The sequence below is a fragment of the Pagrus pagrus genome (assembly GCF_965226575.1).
Source record: "Pagrus pagrus genome assembly, chromosome: 1".
Lineage (NCBI taxonomy): Eukaryota > Metazoa > Chordata > Actinopteri > Spariformes > Sparidae > Pagrus > Pagrus pagrus.
Window position 1 is genome coordinate 12760376 of NC_140185.1, and position 21154 is coordinate 12781529.

General features: G+C 41.0%; 1 protein-coding gene across 12 annotated transcripts in view; it reads left to right on the forward strand.

Annotated features, from left to right (window-relative positions):
• The window catches only part of neo1a (neogenin 1a), a 174181-nt gene that overhangs the window by 102109 nt on the left and 50918 nt on the right, over nt 1–21154 (forward strand). For all 12 annotated transcript variants that reach the window (XM_084352135.1, XM_084352141.1, XM_084352137.1 and 9 more), the window contains 3 exons: nt 5824–5960; nt 18714–18868; nt 19032–19152. In XM_084352135.1, the coding sequence (XP_084208261.1) occupies nt 5824–5960; nt 18714–18868; nt 19032–19152 (413 nt within the window). The remainder of the gene's footprint in view (nt 1–5823; nt 5961–18713; nt 18869–19031; nt 19153–21154) is intronic.

Consider the following 21154-nt stretch of genomic DNA (forward strand, 5'->3'; position numbering starts at 1 on the left):
CACCTGCAGCGCTTTGCTCCTCGCCAGACATATTGTGGGTATATGTCCTATTTAAAGGCTTTATAATCCGCTGAAGTCCTGTGGTTTTGTAGACGTGACACGGTATGGCGCACACAGGGTTTACGTGGCTTCAAGCACCCTGGAGGGCCCACCAGAGCCATCTAAAAGTATATTATGCCAGTTATGGGCTGCAGGCTTCATTGTTATATGTACTAATCAAACGATTGGTTTATTCTCGGGGACCCTAGTAGGGTAAAAAAACAAATAAAGTCAGGTATGCAGGAGTTGTTTTTGTCTCAAGGGCCCTGCGGCTTTCTATTACGAGCCAGAGGAAAACAAAAACGTTTTCATGCCTGAGTCATTTGAGAAGCCCCAACCTGTGCTTTTGGCACTAGGTTGTTTCTCACATTAATCTCTATTTGTCTATTCATTAATTTTAAATGTGGTGTGTGAAGCAGGAAAAATCATTCCAATCTGCTGTCTGCCCTCCTTGGCTTTAAAATGAAATCCCGCTGCTTTATGCACACCTTGAACATGTTTCATAATTCATGGGCCTGTTGTGATTACGCTCTGGTTGAAAGAGGGGAAGTTCAAATTGTGTTCACTTTGAACCACAACACCGCAAACTGCACAATAGTTGGATTCATGGTGCATGGCGGAGCAGAAAGAGATGGTTAAGACGGCAGAGGGCTCAGTAGTCTCAGAGAGAGAGGAGGAAGGTAGGGAGTGAAAAATAATAGAAAAGAGAAAGAAAAGTTTGGAGATTCCAACTCTATCCATTAATAATGAATCCCTTCTTTGTTGTGACAGTTGTGATTCCACCTGCCTCCCCCTTGTGCTGCAGATAGCATGACCCATGCCCAACTACTGTCACAGCAGCACCGATTGCTCTGTGACAGCATACTGCACTGCCTCCATCAACACACACTCACACACCCACACCTCCTCAGTGATCTGCCGCTCCCCCTCGCCCAGGTGTACTGACCTTGCCACTAGTCTGTGTTACGGAAGGCTGAGTCACCACTCACACATACCAAATGTGTTCTTTCCCTCTAAAGCCCGTCTCTGAGGTCTCTGTGGCTGTCGCTGCCTTCAAAGCTGAATGGCAGAACAGGGGACAAGGCTGCAGAGACCTCTACATGTTGACAGGACATTCTCAACACCTTCACTGGACAAGGTACACGCTAGAGAGGATCAAAAGGAGGAGGATGTTGTTGTTCATTTAACAGCTGATATATGATGTTACATAAGGAATCTTTACTTTATTTTTGCCTCCTTGGGGTAATTAATTTCCCTCTGTTAGTAATTTTACACACACACAGGTCTGTGCCCACACAGAAACCTTGATGTGATTGACGTGGAGAGCTGTCAGAGCGATGTGTCTGATGGGCGTCCTGAGCTGTTCAGACAAAATCAGGCATTGCAGCAATTAGTACAGGGTTGTGCAGCAGTGTTGGAGGACACAACTGGGAAAGTGTCATAATCTGTTTCGTGAACTCCGTCTGGATACACCCGGTTTGCGGCTCCCTGTTTGGGAGCAAGAACTCTTCCAGAGAGGCTTTCTCCATCTGCAAAACGTTTGCAGAGTATCTCTCCTCTGCTGCTGGTGCAGTCTCCTGGCAGCAGGATGTTAATTGAGGCACTAAGCAACATAATAGAAACTCTGTGCAATTTGGCAGCTCCCTGAATGTTTCTACATGTGCTTTTCTTTGGCCTATATGACAGTATATGTTTTAGACTGACACTGAACGTGTCATGCCAGCCTGAAAAACTTTTATTACAAGTATTATAGCAGTAGGCTTTATTGATAGTATAATTTTATGAATTTAGTGTCAACGGCTTAAACAACAACACTGTTGACCAGCTGGTCTCGTGTGATTGGCCACCACAGCATTACGTTGGGGTGCGTTTCCAAAAGTTGATTACGGCTGTCAAGATATCAGATTTTCACGACACGATTAACACTATCTATCTAGATAAATGTCTATCCAAATATTTGCATTATGATTTTTTTTTTTTGTTGCATATCTCGCAGCCCTAGTGAACTATATTCACTTAATATTTTAGCTGCTTATAACAACATTATATGTCACCACAGAACAACAGAAACAATGTGGAAAGTTGATGCTGTTTGAAGTGGAATTAGTAAAAATAGAGAGCAAAGCCAGTTAGCATCACTGCACCTAGTCTGCCTGACACAATCACCCTGTAATCTTTACTTTGCCTGTACTGTAGGTGTGTGCACATCCACTGCTTTGTTACAAGATAAAAAGTGACAGTGGATACACACAGCTAATTTTCCAGCTCTTTGTAGGTGAATACGGATATTGCACTTTTAATTAGAGCCTCACTTGCCAGTATCTCACACCAAGGACCTGCAGCTAATGCGCAAGGTGTCCTCCATATCCTTACAGCAGGCACCTTGTCTTAATTTAAATGAACACAAGTGAAGCGAGCACCTTTTACAATTGCAGCGCAAGGTGTCTTCAGCCCATTCAGCTCGAGGCAAGCTAATTTACTCCATCCCCCTCCGTCCTGGTCTATAAACAGACACACATTCCTTGTTTCACAGAGCACTTTAGCTGCCGCAGTAAGAGCTAAGATTGACTTACTCTAAACAGAATGAGATATTGCTTGGTGGTTTGATATATACTGTATGTTTTTCTTTCATGTACAAGAGGAAGCTGTCAGTGCCCTTTATGGTGCACTAAAGGCCAAGAGTCTAAATAGTTGTCCTGGTGAGATAACTGCGGGAATGCCTGGTACAATGAACTCAGGATGTCATTCAGGAGAATTTTTTCATTCAGCAGGGACATGACTCACAGAACCTCACAGCAGAATCAGCCACTCTCTAATGTGCATGGTGAAGCAGTCAATGTACAGCAAGACATTTGGTATTTTCCCTGGTTCTGTGTTGTGTTCTGCAGTCCCGGGAACAAAAGAAAAGGCAGCTACCTTCTTTATGTTCCCCTTTATTCCCACCTTGAAGAACCGGGGCATTCTCTGTCAGTCTTTCTGCTGAGTACGAGACTTTGGTGTGTATTTTTATTTAGTATTACCTCTGTCAGCAACATCCCAGTGTGCTGTTTGATACTCCTGTTAGATTGACGTGGTGATATGGGAATACTTGTGTTACCTGTCAGTCTGACGGGTTAAAATGGCTTTCTTGACCTGACTTTATAAACCTGCTCCTGGTTTAAGTGACACAGCAGGTCACTTGTTTACAGTAATTACAGGTTTTCTGGGATTTCTATACAATTTATAGCATATAGCAGTGTTTCCCACACATATACAATCTGCCCTCACTCTCCTGCTACTGTCAATCACACATGCTTTTTACAGACAATGACGCTTTCTGGTATTACATCCCACCCGTAAAGGCAGTGATTGCGATGCCACCTCCTATTTAATGTTGACCTACTTATGCCATCATTTTTTTACAAACTTGTAGGTGCACCTGGTTTTTGCGATGTTGTTTAGTGCGTGTTGGTTTTGACTGGCTCCCGGCTCAGCCACTTTCATGAGAACAAAATCATGGTGAAAATGTCCTAAACACGAGGTGTATTTTTGGGCGACTTTATAGAACTTACTGCTGACAAAGAGCACCTGTAATGTTGCTGGTAGAGAGAGAGCAGAAAGGAGAGAGGAACAGAACATCACATCATAATGATTTTAAAAGTTTTTTCAGTGAAAATGAAAATTGTGATGCAAAAATAATCATCCCCACTAATCATGAATCATATTGCAATCATAATATCTGTCAAGATAATGGCATTATGGTTTTTTGACCATATTGTGAGTCCTACTCTCCACGTATGCTACTAAATTAATTATCTGCAGTGCTTTGCTAAGAAAAAGATGATTTGTCCAAAAATTATGTTGAAAAGGTCTTTAAAAGCATATAATTTAAGTGTCTGATACCTGAAGACACACTGAACATGTTCAATTAATCCATTTGAGAGTGGTATTAGGCAAATTGATGTGACCCGCTACCATCAGTGAAGAAAATGTACAAAAATGTTTCAAAGCAGTGATCTGTGATTACATTTAAATCTTCAACATGAATCATTCTGCAATCAGAGTTTCTCATTTTCCAGGCACTTAAGTTTCAATCTGCTTACCTGAAACTAAAGTGTTAGCTGACTATTATGTACTTGAATGTGACTGTGGATAATGCTGAAGGTAATAGTCTATTTTATCCCGCCAGTACAAGTGAAACAGTGATGTCATTTTGGTGACAGCAGGTCGAGTGCCACTCGAATGCTCCACTCCAGCACAGACAGACAGGCAGATGGTCTCGAAGGCTACTGCTGCCAACACCCACAAGTAGTCAGGGAAAGAGAAACAGGAGCTGGTGTGAAAGCCCTAGCTAGTCAGCAGTTTGTTTAAAACTAAATCAGCCTGCAGCACAGGGTTGTTTTCCTCAGTGCACTCTTTAGCTCTGCGTGTATCCTCACTCCTCTGTGCAAAAACCATTATGCACTGATGCTGCTTTCCTCAGTTCCATCGTACTTGCTGTGGCTCTCTTTGGATTTTATCTTCCTGAGCCGACCCGCCGCTCCTACTCCTCTCCCCGCCTCTCTGTTTCTCTCTTACTGAATGCAGACTTCTCTCTGTCAGCTATTGATTTCTGTTTTCTTTCCTCTCAGCCTCCTCCTACTCCCAAGCTCCAGTGGTTGTTGAATCAAGCCAGAGCTTGGCCACAGACTGCTTCCCCCTGGGCCTATCGGGAAAATCAAAGTTGGGACTGTTTAAAATGCGGAGGGTGACTAGTTCAAAGAGAGGCTACACAAATAGATGTGTGGTTGTGTTTTTGGGTCATGCGTTAATAGTTTAGAATGATAAATATTTAAGATCGCTCAGTCTGAAATCTTTCGTGAAGAGCATGACTCTGATGTCAGTGAGCTAGTCTTATTTTCTGCCACTTTGTGTGGCAGTATGTAAATGTATCTTTTATGCATAAATAGATTCATTTTCATAGTGATTTAACTGATGTATAAGATTTTTAATTGGAAAAGTAAAATACTCAAAATGTTTTGAGGTTGTAGCCCTTCTATAAACGTATCATAATTTACCTCTGGCTACGAATCACCTCTGTCACGACTGAATTAAAACAATAACAGTTCTTGAAGTCATAATCAGTTCTGCTTGTTATCAGATTGCTGCATCAATATACGATAGTTGCATGTCACACCAGTTAATTAAGAGCTGATGAAAGAAAATGAAAAGATTTGTCGAGGTGATGTTACTGCTGCAGTGACGCAGTAAAAACTACAAGCCCCAAGCTGCAACCTCAGTGTGACACAGTTCTTGTATTCCTCAAAAGTATTAGTTATTATTTTTCCAGCTTATATTCTGTACCAGATTTCTAAATTGTCTTGTGTCTATAAATCAAAATTTAAAATATAAAAAAAGGTAAAAGGAATTTTGTTTCTGGGCAGCTGACTCTGCTTTAAGCATATTTTATTAATTCAGAGAGCTGCTAAAAGGTGACATAACGAGGGAGGCGAGGAAGAGAAGTGGAGTCAACTTCAGGCCAGCAGGGTAACATGGAGCTCCAGAGGCTGCAGCCTTTAATCACTCAGTGAGCTGAATGGAAATGAGCTATGATTACTTTTTACATATTTTACAAGTCTGGTTAAAAAAAATGACTCATCCAACTCTGTCTCTGACCCTATAAGGTCAGGAGCAGCCTCTCAGGTCTCCTGCATGTGATGCTGACAGTGTTACATGCAGCAAAGCCCCAAATGCCATTAATACTGAATCAGGAGGAAAGATTGTTCAGTCAAATCTAACTAGTCTTCTGTCTTCCTTTTCTTCTAGTGACGGCCGTGTGGAGCTCCTGGGAGGAGGAAGTCTCCAGATCTCCAATCTCACAGAGGAGGACGCCGGCGTCTACACCTGCACAGTGGATCATGCCAACGCAAGCATTGAAGCGCAGGCCCTACTCACCATACAAGGTACTCTCAACAACCCACATTGTCTGCTTTCTTTTGTAGGATCGGTAGGAATAGGTGGTATACACTGCACTGACTGGTTATAGCAAGATGCTAATTTACAACTGTCCTCAAGAAGGCTTTTTAAAGTCAAAGCTGGAAAGAAGAAAAGAGAAAAAAGCAAAGAAAAGAAAAAATATAATACAGTTACAAATGCAGTAGAGTAGAATTTATGGAGGCTCCAAATCTCTCTGCTTTCACAATTACAAATCAGCTAAGCTGAAACATATTCATGGCTTATTTTTAAAAAAAATAAATGAGTAACAAAGTGACTGTACAGGCTAAAACTGAACTGCTGGAGATGGTGAGGATCCAATAGCGGTGGAGAGCTGAGTCATCAGGGCCAACTGAACTATAACTGAACTCTCAGACCTCTCAGACTCTCCTCCTTCTATCACTCATTTACCCTGATATTGTTTGGGAATGATTTTATAAAAATGCCTTAAGGACCCATATACCAAACCTGAAACAAAGCCACAGATAGAAGAGGGTGAATGGGCCGAAACATGTCACCATGATATATTTAATCAAATCACAATCGACGATCTAAGTTGTGATCATATTTCTATATTTTTGAAATGCCCTGTAGACTACAACTGTGCTTGAAATAGCATGTGAATTTCTATATGTGCACAATTTAAGCACAATATGGCATTTAAGTTAGTTGGTTTTTTTTGTTTGAACTTTTGTCCCATTCTTTACAAGTCCCCACCAAAAGAAGAGCCAGGTGAAGTAATTCAGCCAATCAGCATAGCAACGAACGTAGCTGGCGACATCACTACAGTACATTGGTATGTTCCTGGAGTGTGGATCAGTTAGTCAGTGAGGTTATGTGAGGTTTGGAAACAGAAGTTGAAGAAATTAAATACTCTGATCTCTGTGATTTTCCTTAAAAGTAGATCTAAAGTCAATCAAAAATCATCTATCACCCACCCCTAGGTACTGACAGTTTAGTTTGAAATGAAATGAACAAGGTGTATTTCTACCAAGTAACTCAGCACTGTTGAGATGTGCTGCACACTATGAAGGACATGTTTCTGTATATTTAATGTTGACAGTGAGCGATCTATTCAGCAGTAGTAGGCAGCATATGGACTGTTTGTACCTGTTTGAATCTGCCATTTCACTTAACTTCACCCTAAGCAGAAATAACAGAAAGATTTGAGTTGCAAAAATAGCTGGCAGCAGAAAGTCAAGGACAGAAATGGTCAGAGATTGAAGGGGTAACATAACAGCATTTTCTTCGTCTCTGCAATGAAAACACCTCACAGTGTGTCTTCCTACTTATGCGTCCAAATACATTTATTCAGACAAATCACTCTTAGTGTTGAGTATACAATGTATAAAATTATCAACATTGCTGTTTACTGTTGCTCCCTCTTATATCACAGTACACATAAACTGTATATATACTCTCAGATTTTCCTGTACACAATCACTACCAGTTAATGGGCTTTGGGTAGAAATATTCATTCTTCCTCAAATGTTAGTTCAGTTCTGTGAAGGAACCACGCTGCTGGTGCTGTGGTATTTTTCACTCAAAATTCAGTGTTGATGAGTAAATTTGAATTCTGGACGTACCGGGTTTTAGACACTTTTTTTAATGACTATTAATTATCAGTCTTTTGCAAGCAACAGCTGCTATTTCCCAAGTGACTGTTGACTAATCTTCACTTTTCACAAAGTCCTGCTTTGAAAGTAAGAACCTAATATGTACGTGACTGGTCTATAATAAATACATAAATAAGCTCTGTATTTTGTGTCGTGACGCACAGTACAAAAATGAAAAATTCATGCATAAAAGATCTTAAGAAACCAAGCTGAAATATCTCGCATGTCCCACAGCATTCATACCAAGGTCACTAATATTCTGCCTGTATAGGTCAAAGCAGACTATATCCACCCCTGCCCCATATGATGACAAATAAATTAAGCACACTTTGTCCTCACACTGTCTAAAGCTTTCAGTCAAAACAACCATGAATGTTGCATCACAATATTTCTTTGTTACGCTGAAAAAGAAAAATGACATCACTAATTATCGTCTCCATTTCCTCTACCAAAACCGTGAAACATCAATTTGAGTGCAGCAGTTGAGGAGTACACTTTACAGCTTTCAATATGTGTCACCTTTGGTTGTAAGTCAAAAGAAACATGCAACAACATGGTCATGATTAGGCTTGCTGCGGCAGTCAGTGTTTCATAGGGAAATACAAAGTACATTACTTGCCCACCGCCCCCAAGGTCTTTTCATGAATGCTGAGTTTGACGACAGACGCTACAACTACCAACAAGAAGTTTCTACTCTGAGTAGTGGGAGTCAGATTTAAGCCCAATCCTAATGAGGATCCTGATAACGTTAATGAAAAGGAGTTGGTCACCTCAGTGAGAAATTATAGGTGTGCAGCCTGTCGCCTGCAGCTCTTCATCTAACACCTGCCCCTTGATCCAATACTCCTACGGATTATATAAAACTACTTTGTTTTGAGACAATTTTTTAATGAACCATAGCTAAACTCATTGACAATTACATTGTATTTCCTGTGACTATTACATAATAAAAGTCAACTTGTGACTCAACGGTTAAATGCTTTTGTGAGATCTCTAATCATGATGTAATTGGTACAGAAGTTAAAGCTTCAGTAATTAATGGAAATCAAAATCTCATTGCCGAACGCTATAAGAAATCCTCTAGATGTTTCAACTAACTGACTATAAAAATAAATAGACATAACATACAAATATATGCAAACATCTGTTCATTGGGAAATTAGGAGAAGACGCCTACCGATTCCAGTAAAATCATTCTGACAAATATTCGAAACACCCACAGTAATTGTGTTGTAATTGCTGTTGTCAGACTTTATGTTGATGAGAAAAACACACATGAACACAGACGTGTTGAGTGTACTTATGTACTTTTCCCAGGTGAAGCACGTCAACAGGATTTGCTGTGAAATAATTTGAGAATGGGGAAACACCCTGAGGCTCATTCCCGGGTTCATTGCATTTCACACACAGCCACATCATGCTACGTCTCCTATCCCTTTCTTCCCAAATCCCTTCATCTCACCAACACCCCTCCACCACCCTTTCATCATTTCCCGTCGCTCACTGTGATTAAAGGAGACAGTAATGGAAAATCGGATCAGGTCACAGGAGGACATCTGACTTCACTCGTTTTCAGTCTTCAAGTCTGCCTCACTGAAATCCCTCATGTGTCTGACCCGACCCCTGCCAGCCCTCCACCTCCAATGTGACAAGACTGTAGAGGATTGATTTTGGAATATTGTTGAAAGGCATCAGTCATCATAATTCGATAAAATAGATTGATTAGATCCCATGCTGTCAACTCACAGTCCTTATTGTATTTACTTCATCCAGATTCATGAAGAAACCAGATTGTGTCATTGATTTGCTCCCTTGACAACCAGAAGTGACACATGAAAGGTCAATTGATTCCCTCAAGAAGTAGTTATGCTCATAAAAGACACTCATACAAATCAGAGTGGTATGAATCCATACTCACAAAAAAAACTGTTTTTCCTGTGAGTGACTTCCAAAACACCTTAGGGCCTCTTTTGCTGCAGTAACAAGAAGAAATTGTGTGTTTATGGCAAGTGGCTTTTCATAAACACTGGACAGTTTGTGCTGAGGAAAGGATGCAGAGAGTCAGCCGGGGATTTGATACGGTAAAACATTGTTAAGAATTGCCTGGAGATAGCTTGGGGGTTTGTGATGCAGCTGGTGCTCATCTGTGGAGCGAGAGATACATGGGGCTGCAGCAGGTGTGTGCACACACATTAACACACACCCATGCATACATAATGATGCCACACAAGGTCAATTATGCACTTACTCTATACACCTGCATGCATTCACTAGAAATTGTGTGTATTCACATGTTAAACTGGCCTTGTGGCTTTTCAGTTAAGTGTCTTTGGTTGCTACTGCCCACGTAGAGGTCAGTTGAACCCTTTTTTTCAATCAATAGGCTTTTGTGGCTTGCTCATATTATACAATTTGTAAGATGAAAAGGCAAAGACCTTTCATGTATTTGAACTTATTGATTCACTGCACATCACATACAGTATGACGGCAAATTTACAGTTGTATACACCCACGTTTCTGAAAGGAGGGAGAACCAAAGGGGCTGGTGACATTTGACCAACTTTACAGGAGAACCAAAACAAAAATGACCATATTTTGTCTGGACTTTGTTTATTAAATTCCATCTCTGATATTAAAAATTTATAAACGCAGGGATGTCAGCATACTTAAACTAGCAATAGAGATTTCTGCTTCATTGTATCATCATGAAGTACATGTTGATTGCACAATGTGATGGATATAGAATAATGAAACCATCAGCATTTACATGGGTTCCCTATAAATCTTGCCAACACTATACAACTTTTTTCTGCCACCGGGCATGTGGTCAACTGGGAAAAGAGGTTAACTGGCGATCCATTTCCATTATATTCTAAATGATTTGATAAACTTGGTTTTTGATAAATAACTCCGAATGGGTTAAGAATTTACATTTGCAGATTTGGCTTTAAAAGGAGCTCATCAAGAGCTGTCATTGGACATAGTATATTACTATATTTTGCCCAAAATGTGACCCTCTGGTTCTCAACCCTCGAATTATGTCATAGAACAATATGTTATTGTCCATCAGTAAGGTGCAATTCATTCACATATCTTTAAGAATCTGATTAGTATTAACCCCAATAGTCCCTACCTGCAGTGTACAACCCTGATTTCACAAAAGTTTGGTGTTGTGTAAAACGTAAATCAGAATGTGATCATTTGCTCATCCTTTTCGTCAAATACTCAATAAGTTGGGACAAGAGCAACAAAACAGTGGAAAGTTGTGCAATTCTCAAAAACACCCGTTTGGAACATTTCACAGGTAAACGGTTCATTGTTAACAGGTGACGGTATCATGATTGGGTATAAAAAGAACATCCTGAAAGGGCTTAGCTGTTCACAAGCGAGGGTGGGGTGAGGTTAACCACTTTGCGAAACACATGATTGTGTAAAGGGTATTACTGCATGGGCTCAGGAACACGCCGTCAAACTGTTGCCAGTAAACAGTTTGTTTGCAAATGATTTATTCTGTTTTTACTTAATTTTTACACAGCGTCCAAACTTTTTTGTAAACAGGGTTTTATGAGGTGGAATCTGTTTCCAAGAAATAACCAAGGCATTTACAATTCATTGAAACTCACTTTCAAGGTTACCTTTTATGAGATATTTTAAGCCCTGAGAATTTACAGCAAGCTCCAACAAAGGCCTGGACTGAAAAGTGCCTCGCAGAACAGTTAAATGTTTGTTCTGTTGGCTGCAAAACTTATCTATCTGTGGACAAAACGTCTGAACAAACAACAATACGTCTTTGCGATGTGAAATGACGTATAAACAGCTTCCGCTGAGATAATGTCAGCAGCTGTCAAAAATAAGCAATAGGTATCCGGGAACAGTGTGCTCCATATCTTTTTATTTAATGTAATCAAAGTGCCAGTGAGATAGAGAGGATTTGAGCTTTTATATGTGTAAACACAAACACAATCTGGCAAACTTGTTCGACTGCAGTCAAACTCCAGACAGCTACTTTTGTCAGGCATTAAACAACAGTGATAACGGTAATGTTTAGCTCACCCTTCCACTCGTATCACATCTAGGAGCACAGACATACTGCGTGTTTGTGAGAGTGTTATGTTCAGTATGACTTTGCTGTGACATCTCACCCTCTATTAGACCTGGCAAGAGGATAAATGAGGCCAGAGGAGGCAGCAGCTTCTGATTATGGTGTTGTGTGACAGGGGCACCACCCAGACCTGGACTCTGTATGTTTGCAGGACAGAAATAGTTTCTCCACAAACATGTATGTTTCCAGTTTTATGTGGCTCCCAGTCAGTGGCCCTCATCTATCATGGCCTCATGCTATCGTGTCATCAACTTAATTGTTTTTTTTTCCAGGAAATCCCTGCCCTCTGTAAAAGTTTAATTCCCCTCCTATGAGCTGAAGAGATTTATAACCACAGACAGCAGGGGTGTTTTTACCTTGTTATAGAAATGGGCAAAAATAGACAGAAATATAAAAAACCTTAGATATGCTAGATTTCAGCTCCCAGTTCTACTTTCTTCTTCGCTCTTTTGTAGCAAGAAAAAAAGTGAGACATTGATTGTATATCACATCTACATACCTGGTGCAGCACACATTGTTCTACCAGGAAAGAATAAAGCAGATGTGACTGTAACTTAACAAACGTCAGTCTATTAACATATCAGTTGAGGATGCTGTAGAGGGATTTTTTTTTTCTTTTCTGAACTGTGCTCAAAGTGTTTTTTCCAGCGAGGGACAGGAATAGTTGTTGTAAATGACGCGTGGAAGAATTACAGATTTGATAAGATCGGGTGGATATTTTCAGTCTGTTTTTACTTCGCCGCACAAGCTTCCTGTCCTCCCCCCAGTGTCACCGGGCAGTTGCTTTCCAGCTGAATAAAAACGAAACTTTCCATTTAGCTATTAAAAGAACACTGATCTGATAATAGGCGACACCCACGGACGCACAACTTTTTCCTTTTTAATACGTGGTTTTATCCAAACCAGTGGGGTGAGAGGTTTGTGTCTCTGTCTGATTTCCATCTACGCCTTCTCCCGTGTCTGCGTTCGTCTGTGGGGAATCACATTCTGCTGTTTATTTCAGATAGAGACACATTTGCATCAGGAACATGCAAGTACTGTGTGTTGGCTTTGTCGCATTGAGTCTGGTGCTTTGTTTTGACAGAAGTGTTCGTCAGTCCCATGTTGCCTCGTCTGCTGTGGAGAAACCAGTCCAGCTCAGCCCACCTTATCAGGTGTTTGAGTTGGCAGCAGATTCTGACTGTCATTACTCATCCTGTCCAACTGTAAAACTTAGATTTGCACTTCTCTGATCCTTAGGACAAATGCAAACACACAGTCTTTCATCATCACATTTCTAGGTAGCTGTCAGATTCTGGCAATGTGCAAGAAAATGTCATATCCTTACGTAGCTGTTTTAGTACAAATATATTTACCTATTCTTGTGTACATTAACATATAAGTCCAACATTTTTACTGTTTCATTATTCAAGACTATAAATTGCTACATCTCAAGAATAACCAAAGTTAACCCACGAAAATGTAGTCACTGTTGATACTATGTTCTTTGGGATTGACTTCATTACAACATGAGCATTATATTAGCATTTTTGGAGGAGCTTTTTTCTAACAACATTGAAATGACCATAATTAAAGCGGCTACAAGGCACTTGAATTTTTAGTTAATTCCAAATTCCCATCACCCATTTGGACAAAAATGCTATGAGCTCTACCGTCTTGCGTCTAAAGATCTTGATCATGCTAGCATGTGCTTTTATTTATTTATTTATTTATTTTTTTCTAAGCGAGTGATAGAGAGACACAAGATGTTTTGGTACTTTTCCTCTATTTTAAACACAGCTGTTTGCAGGATGCTTGGCGCTAAGGGTTGTTTATCTGTGACTGCATAAAGATAATAACTTTGTTTAGTGCCTTTCCTACACGTAGGTCACATGTTATCCTGCAGCTAGCAGATTCTATAGCTTAAGCTAAAACTTCCCTTGAAATGTTATGTCTTCATAATAATAAGCCAACAGCAAGATATAGCTCAGTAGCAAGTCCAATTCCAACATGAAGTGCTACGTTATAAGCCAGTTGTTCTGCTGCCGACAGCCAATGCAGAAGTATGCGCTGCTGTACCATCAGCCTACAGAGCAGCTTCTTTCCTCAGGCAAGTAATAAATTCCCTGCAAGACAAGTGAATGGTAGTGTTTTTTGTTGGCCATACTTTCAATCCACTTACAATAGGAGATTGAGTAGTAAGTATCTATTTTAGAGCTCTACATGACTAATAATTAGTCTTGCTCGGAAATGAAGGCACTGCACAGAGGAAGCACCTTGAACTCCTCTATATGCCATAACTAAACCATCAAGGAAGCTTGGTTTCAGCATCAAGTGGACGATCTCTGGCCTCTGCTTTTCTTCAGTTCAAGTAATTTTAGAACCATCAGAGGGAGTCCACAATAAACATCCACAGATTGAGCTCTCTGGCTGTGACGCTGCCTCCAACAGGACCTTATGTTCTCAGTGACTAAGGCAAGCACCGGGAATCTTTCTTGCCTTACTGCCGAAGCTGTTTGTTTTGGATTGGATTAAGAGTAAAGCTGTTATCTTTGGAAGAGCAGGGTGGGTAATTAGTGCAGTCCGAGCTCCAGTTGCCCTCAGAGTAAACCCCTGACTGCCCAAGAGCTATTGTTTAACTTTATGAAGCTAACTGGACTCCAGCCAAGCTAACAAAGCAGAAAAATGTCTTTCATATTCGGATCCTTAAGCTTCAACAATCTTATACTGGGTCTTAATAGATGCCTGCTGTATGTCTACACTGTGTTTATTTCAATGTTAGACTCCTCCCAGAAAGCTTGAAGTGCACCAACTACAACAGCTGCTTTCTTCAGCTGTTTGATATTTCACCATTTTTATCAGGACCAGTAGATAGAGGAAGGAGCGGTTTTCCCTCAGTATGTCTCTATTCCAGTAATCTTCCTAGAATCCCTCAAGTAATCCTAGGTTTTGTTTTAACAAGCTCACAGTGAGACTCACACATGACCTTTTTGTGGCCCTCTTTTAGTAGTTCACTGGATTCAGTGAAAGTCTGCGTTAAAGCTTCTTTTACTAAGCTACAGGCTAGAGAGATGATACCAGCTGCAAAGAACTGGCATCAGAGTTCAGCTCTGCTCCTCTCTTAATATTTGTCTCAGTGTTTGTTTTCTCCCTCTTATGCGTATATGCATTTCTGTCTCTGTTGGGTTCCTCTTTCATTAGAGAGTGTTTTTTATGTTCCAAAACAAGTCCGCCTGTTTGGAGACGTTCCAGATGGTAGAGTTGTGCATCTGTGTGTCTGTGTACCATAAAATATAGAAAAGCATGGACTTGGCATCCGTACCATCATCCATATGTTGCAGGGACATATTCGGCCCTGGATTTGGACCGATCACTCATCACCATTGTTCTCTGTCACTGGGTCCAGAAAGTGCTGCTGCTGGGGTAGAGTTGATGAGAAACATGTGAGCAGCAAAAGCTTTGCAGAGTTTAATAGAAAAATTGAATCTGAAAATTCTCAAAATCACAGAATGTAATTTGGATATTTGTGATATGGTAAAAAAAAAAAAAAGTGAGTATGCGAATGCCATGTGGTTCATCATTAGTGGGAATTATCGTTTTTGCATCAGAATTTTCATTTTCACTGAAAGAACTTTTAAATTCATGATGATGTGGAGTCTTTACCAAACAAACATGTTTTCTTACATCAGGAGAATAAGATTTAACCACTAGGGAAGCACTCTGCAGTACTTCATTATCAACATCATCATTATCATTTTAATAATATTTTGATTCATTGTGCAGCCCTGCCGTTGTGCACAGTATAAAGTCCTTGTTGTGAACCACTCAGCTTTTAGATAAAAGTTGGATATTCTCACACTAACATCGTTGCTGACCGGCGGCTTGCTTCTTCTAGCACTCCTCTGCGTCCTCTTGCAAATGTGACCAAGTTCACCTTTGCATATTCATGTTTCATGCTGCAAACAGCCAATTAAGGAAGGTCATCAGACAAAACACAGCCCTCCACAAATGTCATACTGTTGAGTCCTGAAAGCTTCCTCCACCCCCACCGCCCAAGCACTATTGGAATATTTAGGCGTTTCTACTCATTGCCCAGTCCAATAGGTTCCAAATGTCTGAGCTCCATTTAGAGAAAATGGTGCATGTCTGCCTGGATGGAGAAAGAGAGGAGGGGAGGGCTGAAGATGGAGAGATAGACAGGGAGTTATAGGAAGATTAAGAGCTGGGAGACTGAGTTGTGAAATGCAGAGAGAGAGTGAGAGATAAAGAGAGCTGCAGGGTACCAGTCACCATTAAATCCCGTCACCAGCAAACCTCACCGCGGGCCCTGAGCACACACAAACACACAAACACACAGACACAACACACATGCACATAAACTATAGATATTAAAAGAAAGACGTTGCAATGTTATACAAAAAAAAGAGACAAATGCGATGAACGTGCACAGATTGAGGCAACCTGGATGTACAGAAACATATTTTATGTATAGGCACACACACACACACACACACACACACACACACACACACACACACACACACACACACACACACACACTCTATTATGCAAACAAAATCCACCCTTACACATATTGCCGCCATGGAGAAACACAAACAATTATGTAAAACCTATAGCAGCAGTAATAACAGGACAAAACATGTATCCAGACTCATTTATTCATATACACACATGACTCAACTATTCACACACACACACGCTGTCTCACTGGTGTCTTAACACCAAGTCCCTGACACACCAAAGTAAACCAAGATTCCACCTGCTTCTGGTGCACAGCTACTAGAAGCAAATATCCAGGGGACACCACACTGTGAAACGCATTATTCACAGCTCACACTTTCTCGTGCAGGGAACACCGGTAGACAGACACACACACACGCACACACAGATACACAGAGACGTGAACACAAGCACATGAACACACTCAGAGCAAGGTGATGGCTGTCTTGATAATCATACAAAGATCGGGTCTACAATCATCACTGTCCTCATTTCCATCCTTGTCACAGTCGTCGGTATTCGCCACAGAAAAGTCCAGACACTCATTAAGCGAGGTGAGTGAAGGCTTCCATTTTCTGTGGCACTATCCGATTGTTTTGTGTTGGACTGGTTCTGCCGCAGTGTATGGTTGGAAAAGTGGCAATTGTGAGTCACGGAACAAAAGCTTGATACTGTACAGCGGGCTTTTCTTTGAAACTTTCTTGTCGCATCAAACCTGAAGGGAAACTCCACCCTGGGATATTCCTACAATGTTGAGTGTGTTTCATTTGTGAAGTTTAGAGCATTGTAGTTTCTACTGAAGAAAACCTTTTGACAGTCTGAGTGACATGTATGAATTTGTAGCTGTCATTAAAAAAATGAGCCTGCGGGCATAGAAATATATAGCTCGTGATGCTTCTTAATGAAAACGGAGAACCGTGGGCCATGTGTATGACTTGAATCCCCAATCTTAAGAACAGGTCTCTATTTCGACTGCACTGTGTAAAGCATTCACAAAGAAATACTGTAATCTTTTCAAAAATGTGGGGCACACAAGGTTGAAAGGGGTTAGTTTTTTGTTTTGATAGTTCATATGATCACAACTGCCAAAACGTAAGCTGTTTACATGATTGCGTGCACAGATAATTCCCCACAATTATCCTACGAACAGGACTTTCTGGAGGAATATGTGGAAATGTCTTTTGTGGAATTTATTAAAACATATGAGAGGCATAATCCTACTACATCACGTCACAGGTGCTGTCCCTGGGTTTTAAAGATACAGAAAAAACATCCTATGGGATGGCGTTGTTCTCTTTTGTATGAAACTTCTGTCGAGTTTCACCTCTCCTCCCACCTTTGTTCCATGTGCTTTGTGTAGGGCATGAAAATACCAAACAGATGGGCAAAGTGCATTTTAAGGTCAGGATAATACAAACATGTCGGGGTGTCCAATGTGACCTGTTGCTGCACTGCTTCTTGATGTATTGAGGCTATTATTGCTGGAGAAATGTGCATGCAGAGGATGGCTCCTTTTAGCAGTTTTAATTACAATTAACTATAATTTAGGAGTCTTCATTTTCCTGCCTAATCGGTTAATTTTAGAGTAAATTGGCCACAGCTACATCAAGCAAATGAGTGGGACTCGACCTGACAACCTGGTCCTCTGTTAAATAAAATCAGAAAAGGACCTACCCACTGCTCCTAATATCCAATCAGCCTGTGTGAATAGCCACAAAATAGATGCTAATAACTAGCTATCACAGAGCCCACGATGCTGATGGCTAAGCTTGACACACTGTGACACACCAACAATACAGTCATTTAAACTGTGGTCAGCGAGGTCGGCTTTTATCAGAGAATGCACAGAGGCAGCAAAGGCACACACCCGCACACACGCATGCACAGTCTGTCTTACTCTGTCTCTCCTCACATTCGCATACAGTCCAATTATAGAGAGAGGACGAGGCCTGGGTCCTCCGCTCCCGGTGACCTTGTTCCAGGACAGATTGATGAGGCACTGTATCGCCCCAGCAGATCAAATAACTCCTTTCTGGCCCTCATTACCAGGACCAGGGGAGATCTGCAAGTGCTTGGCTTAGCTAGTGTAGCATGCTTACACGCTGTACTGCCACCAAAGTGGCTGTTGTTTGTGACCAGAACAGAGGTTATGAAACCTTTACATCAAATATTCCAAGTGCTGCCATCTGCTGAAAGGGTCGCGGTTGTGTGAATGGTGCAGAAGATAATTGGATAAGTTGTTGTTAGATGTTCTGTTTGTTGTTCTTTCCATCTTCCTTGGCATCATTTGTTCCTGGCAGAGACCAGAGTGCTGGAGTTTGATGTGCCTGGTCAGTTTTGATAAATAAATTGGTTACTTAATTTCATAAGAAAAAGATGGATCCTACAAAATGTTCCAGTCATCTCTCATTCACTCTTTTTTGGGCCAATTCTACCATGAAAATCAATGTGATGTTTTATTTTTTTAACCCTCCTTGACTCCTCTTCTTATCTGGTTTCCACAGTTCCTCCCCAGTTTGTCAAGCGGCCAGCCAACATCTATGCCCACGAGTCCATGGACATCGTCTTTGAGTGCGAGGTCTCAGGGTCACCAGCTCCCACTGTCAAATGGGTCAAGAATGGAGATGCTGTCATCCCCAGCGACTACTTCAAAATAATTGTACGTTCATTTGGCACCCATGTCTTTCTAGCTTTTCTGCACTGGCTTGAAAGTCATACAGTACTGTCGGCAGTACTTGAGATTGGTTAGAAATGCTGCTTGTAACATTGTTAACTGCTTGTATTTTGTTGGTGTTTTTTTTCCCTTCCTTCCTGTTTTGTAGAAGGAGCACAACCTGCAGGTTCTGGGTCTCGTCAAGTCAGATGAGGGTTTCTACCAGTGCCTTGCGGAAAACGATGCTGGCAACATTCAGTCCAGTGCCCAGCTCATCATCTTAGATCACGGTACGCCACTCATCAGCAACACCCACTAATTTGCAAATCAGACGTGCTAGCAAACTAGTTAGTACTAATATCCTGCTTGAGGAGATGACAAAAACTTCAGTAATTAAAGGTGCAATATGGGATTTTACTAAAATTAAAACTAAAATATTAGCCGAATGAAAATATTACAAGTTTTGACGTTATTTCAAAGACATCTATGTATTTTGTCTACTGAGGTTAGGATGCTAACCAGCTAGCCCCTGCCCATCCTTTCTCACAATACCACTTTGTATCTTAACAACTAAAATCTCTCTGGTCCTGATGTCAGACTGACCGTCATCAGTCTCACAGGCTGTGTTCAGACCTGTTCCAGCCATGTTTACTGAGAGGCTGCTGAGTCTGATGTAAACATCACCAACAATCCCCTGGTGCTTCGAGCTCCCAGCAGGGGCAGAGTCGGCTTATAGACCCTTTAGCTGCCCAGCTAAATGAGCTAACTAGCCAACGGCAGCTACAGTTTACAGTTATGCTGCTGATATGCTGCCCCTGTTTGTTTTAAATAACATAATAACGAATTCAACAGATTTCTAATTCTTACATATTGCACCTGTCAATAAATTACTGTCAGGAACGGCTCACAGAATTAATCAGTTTGCTCAGACAGCCAGACATTGCAGTTGGAAGTGTAAACATCTGTTCACAGCCATTTTAACATCAACAACAGTCTTAACACATTGCTTCTTGTGATTATTTCTTAGCTTTTAACAGCCTCATATGAACATCACAGTTGGATCAGGTTTTTTGTCAATTGTTAAAATGCCAAAATGCTTAAAATGTTAAAATCCAGTTCCGTAGTAGATGCCTGTAGCTCATAAAAGGCTTTTAAAACATGAGCTAACTTGGTTACAGGGTGGCTCTTCTGCTCTCTATACAGTTTGCCTTATTTATAAACACCTAGATGGATCCTAGAGGCTGTGCACATCTGTGAAGGTGTGAGGAGCGTGTGAGAGAGTGTGTAGTGAACAGTGAAATGAAAGCACTGGGATCTTGTTAGACCAGAGGTGACTCAGAGGGAACAGACTTATATCTGGAGCAAACGATGCTTGCAGTCCATTCCACATCTAGTGAGACAGAATGTTGTGAGGACTTTAGAGAAGCTGCTTCACACAATGCCGATCCTTTGATGCAGCACCATTAGACATGTAAAGGCTGTCTTTAGCAGGGAGCTTTACCTACCATGAACACATACAGTATGCTAATTAAATGCCTGGATAACTGCAGCACAGCCTCTCTTGTTGTACATTTCCGTTTAAAGCCAAAGACGAGGTTTGAAATTCCCAGAGTGGAGCCACTGAGTGCAGAGTGCAACAATAGAACAACAAGGACGGTGGCTAGGAGCGCCAAAAAACTAAGTGCCTGAAAATAGAATCAAATGTGGAAAACAATGTTAACATCCTAGTTCTTGAGGTAATTTAGTTTCATTACCTCTGATCATTTGAGAAAATGTAACACAGCTTAGATTTGAGATCATTTGCGCAGTCATAATAATCATAGTCTAACCCACGGGGCAAGTTAAAACCTCTCCACAAAACATGAAAGCAACAAGGAATTCAAGATGATGAACAAGACACAATTTCACGAAAAACATAATCTGAAAAAAACAAAAAGGGGGAAATGGAGGAGCAATAAAACGGCAAGGGGAATGAAAGTAAAACACTTCTGATACAACAGAAAAACACTACCTTACTGTCACTCAGAATCTCCCATTTTAGTGAGGAAGGCGCAGAATTTAATCAAGCGTGACTCCCCCTCCTGAAGCAGGTGGCTAATGGATTAGCATAGAAGTGTCCAACCAGTGGCCCCCAGCTGTGTCACTCGCTCTGATTGGAGGACATGAAGTCAGAAATAATGATGACCTGCAGCTCATTGTGTATTTGTTTGACACCTTGATAAGGCTTTTGGTTGAAGATAAATGGGATGACTTACTGGAGGCAGCTGGCCTTGTACACGGGGTCTGGCCCTG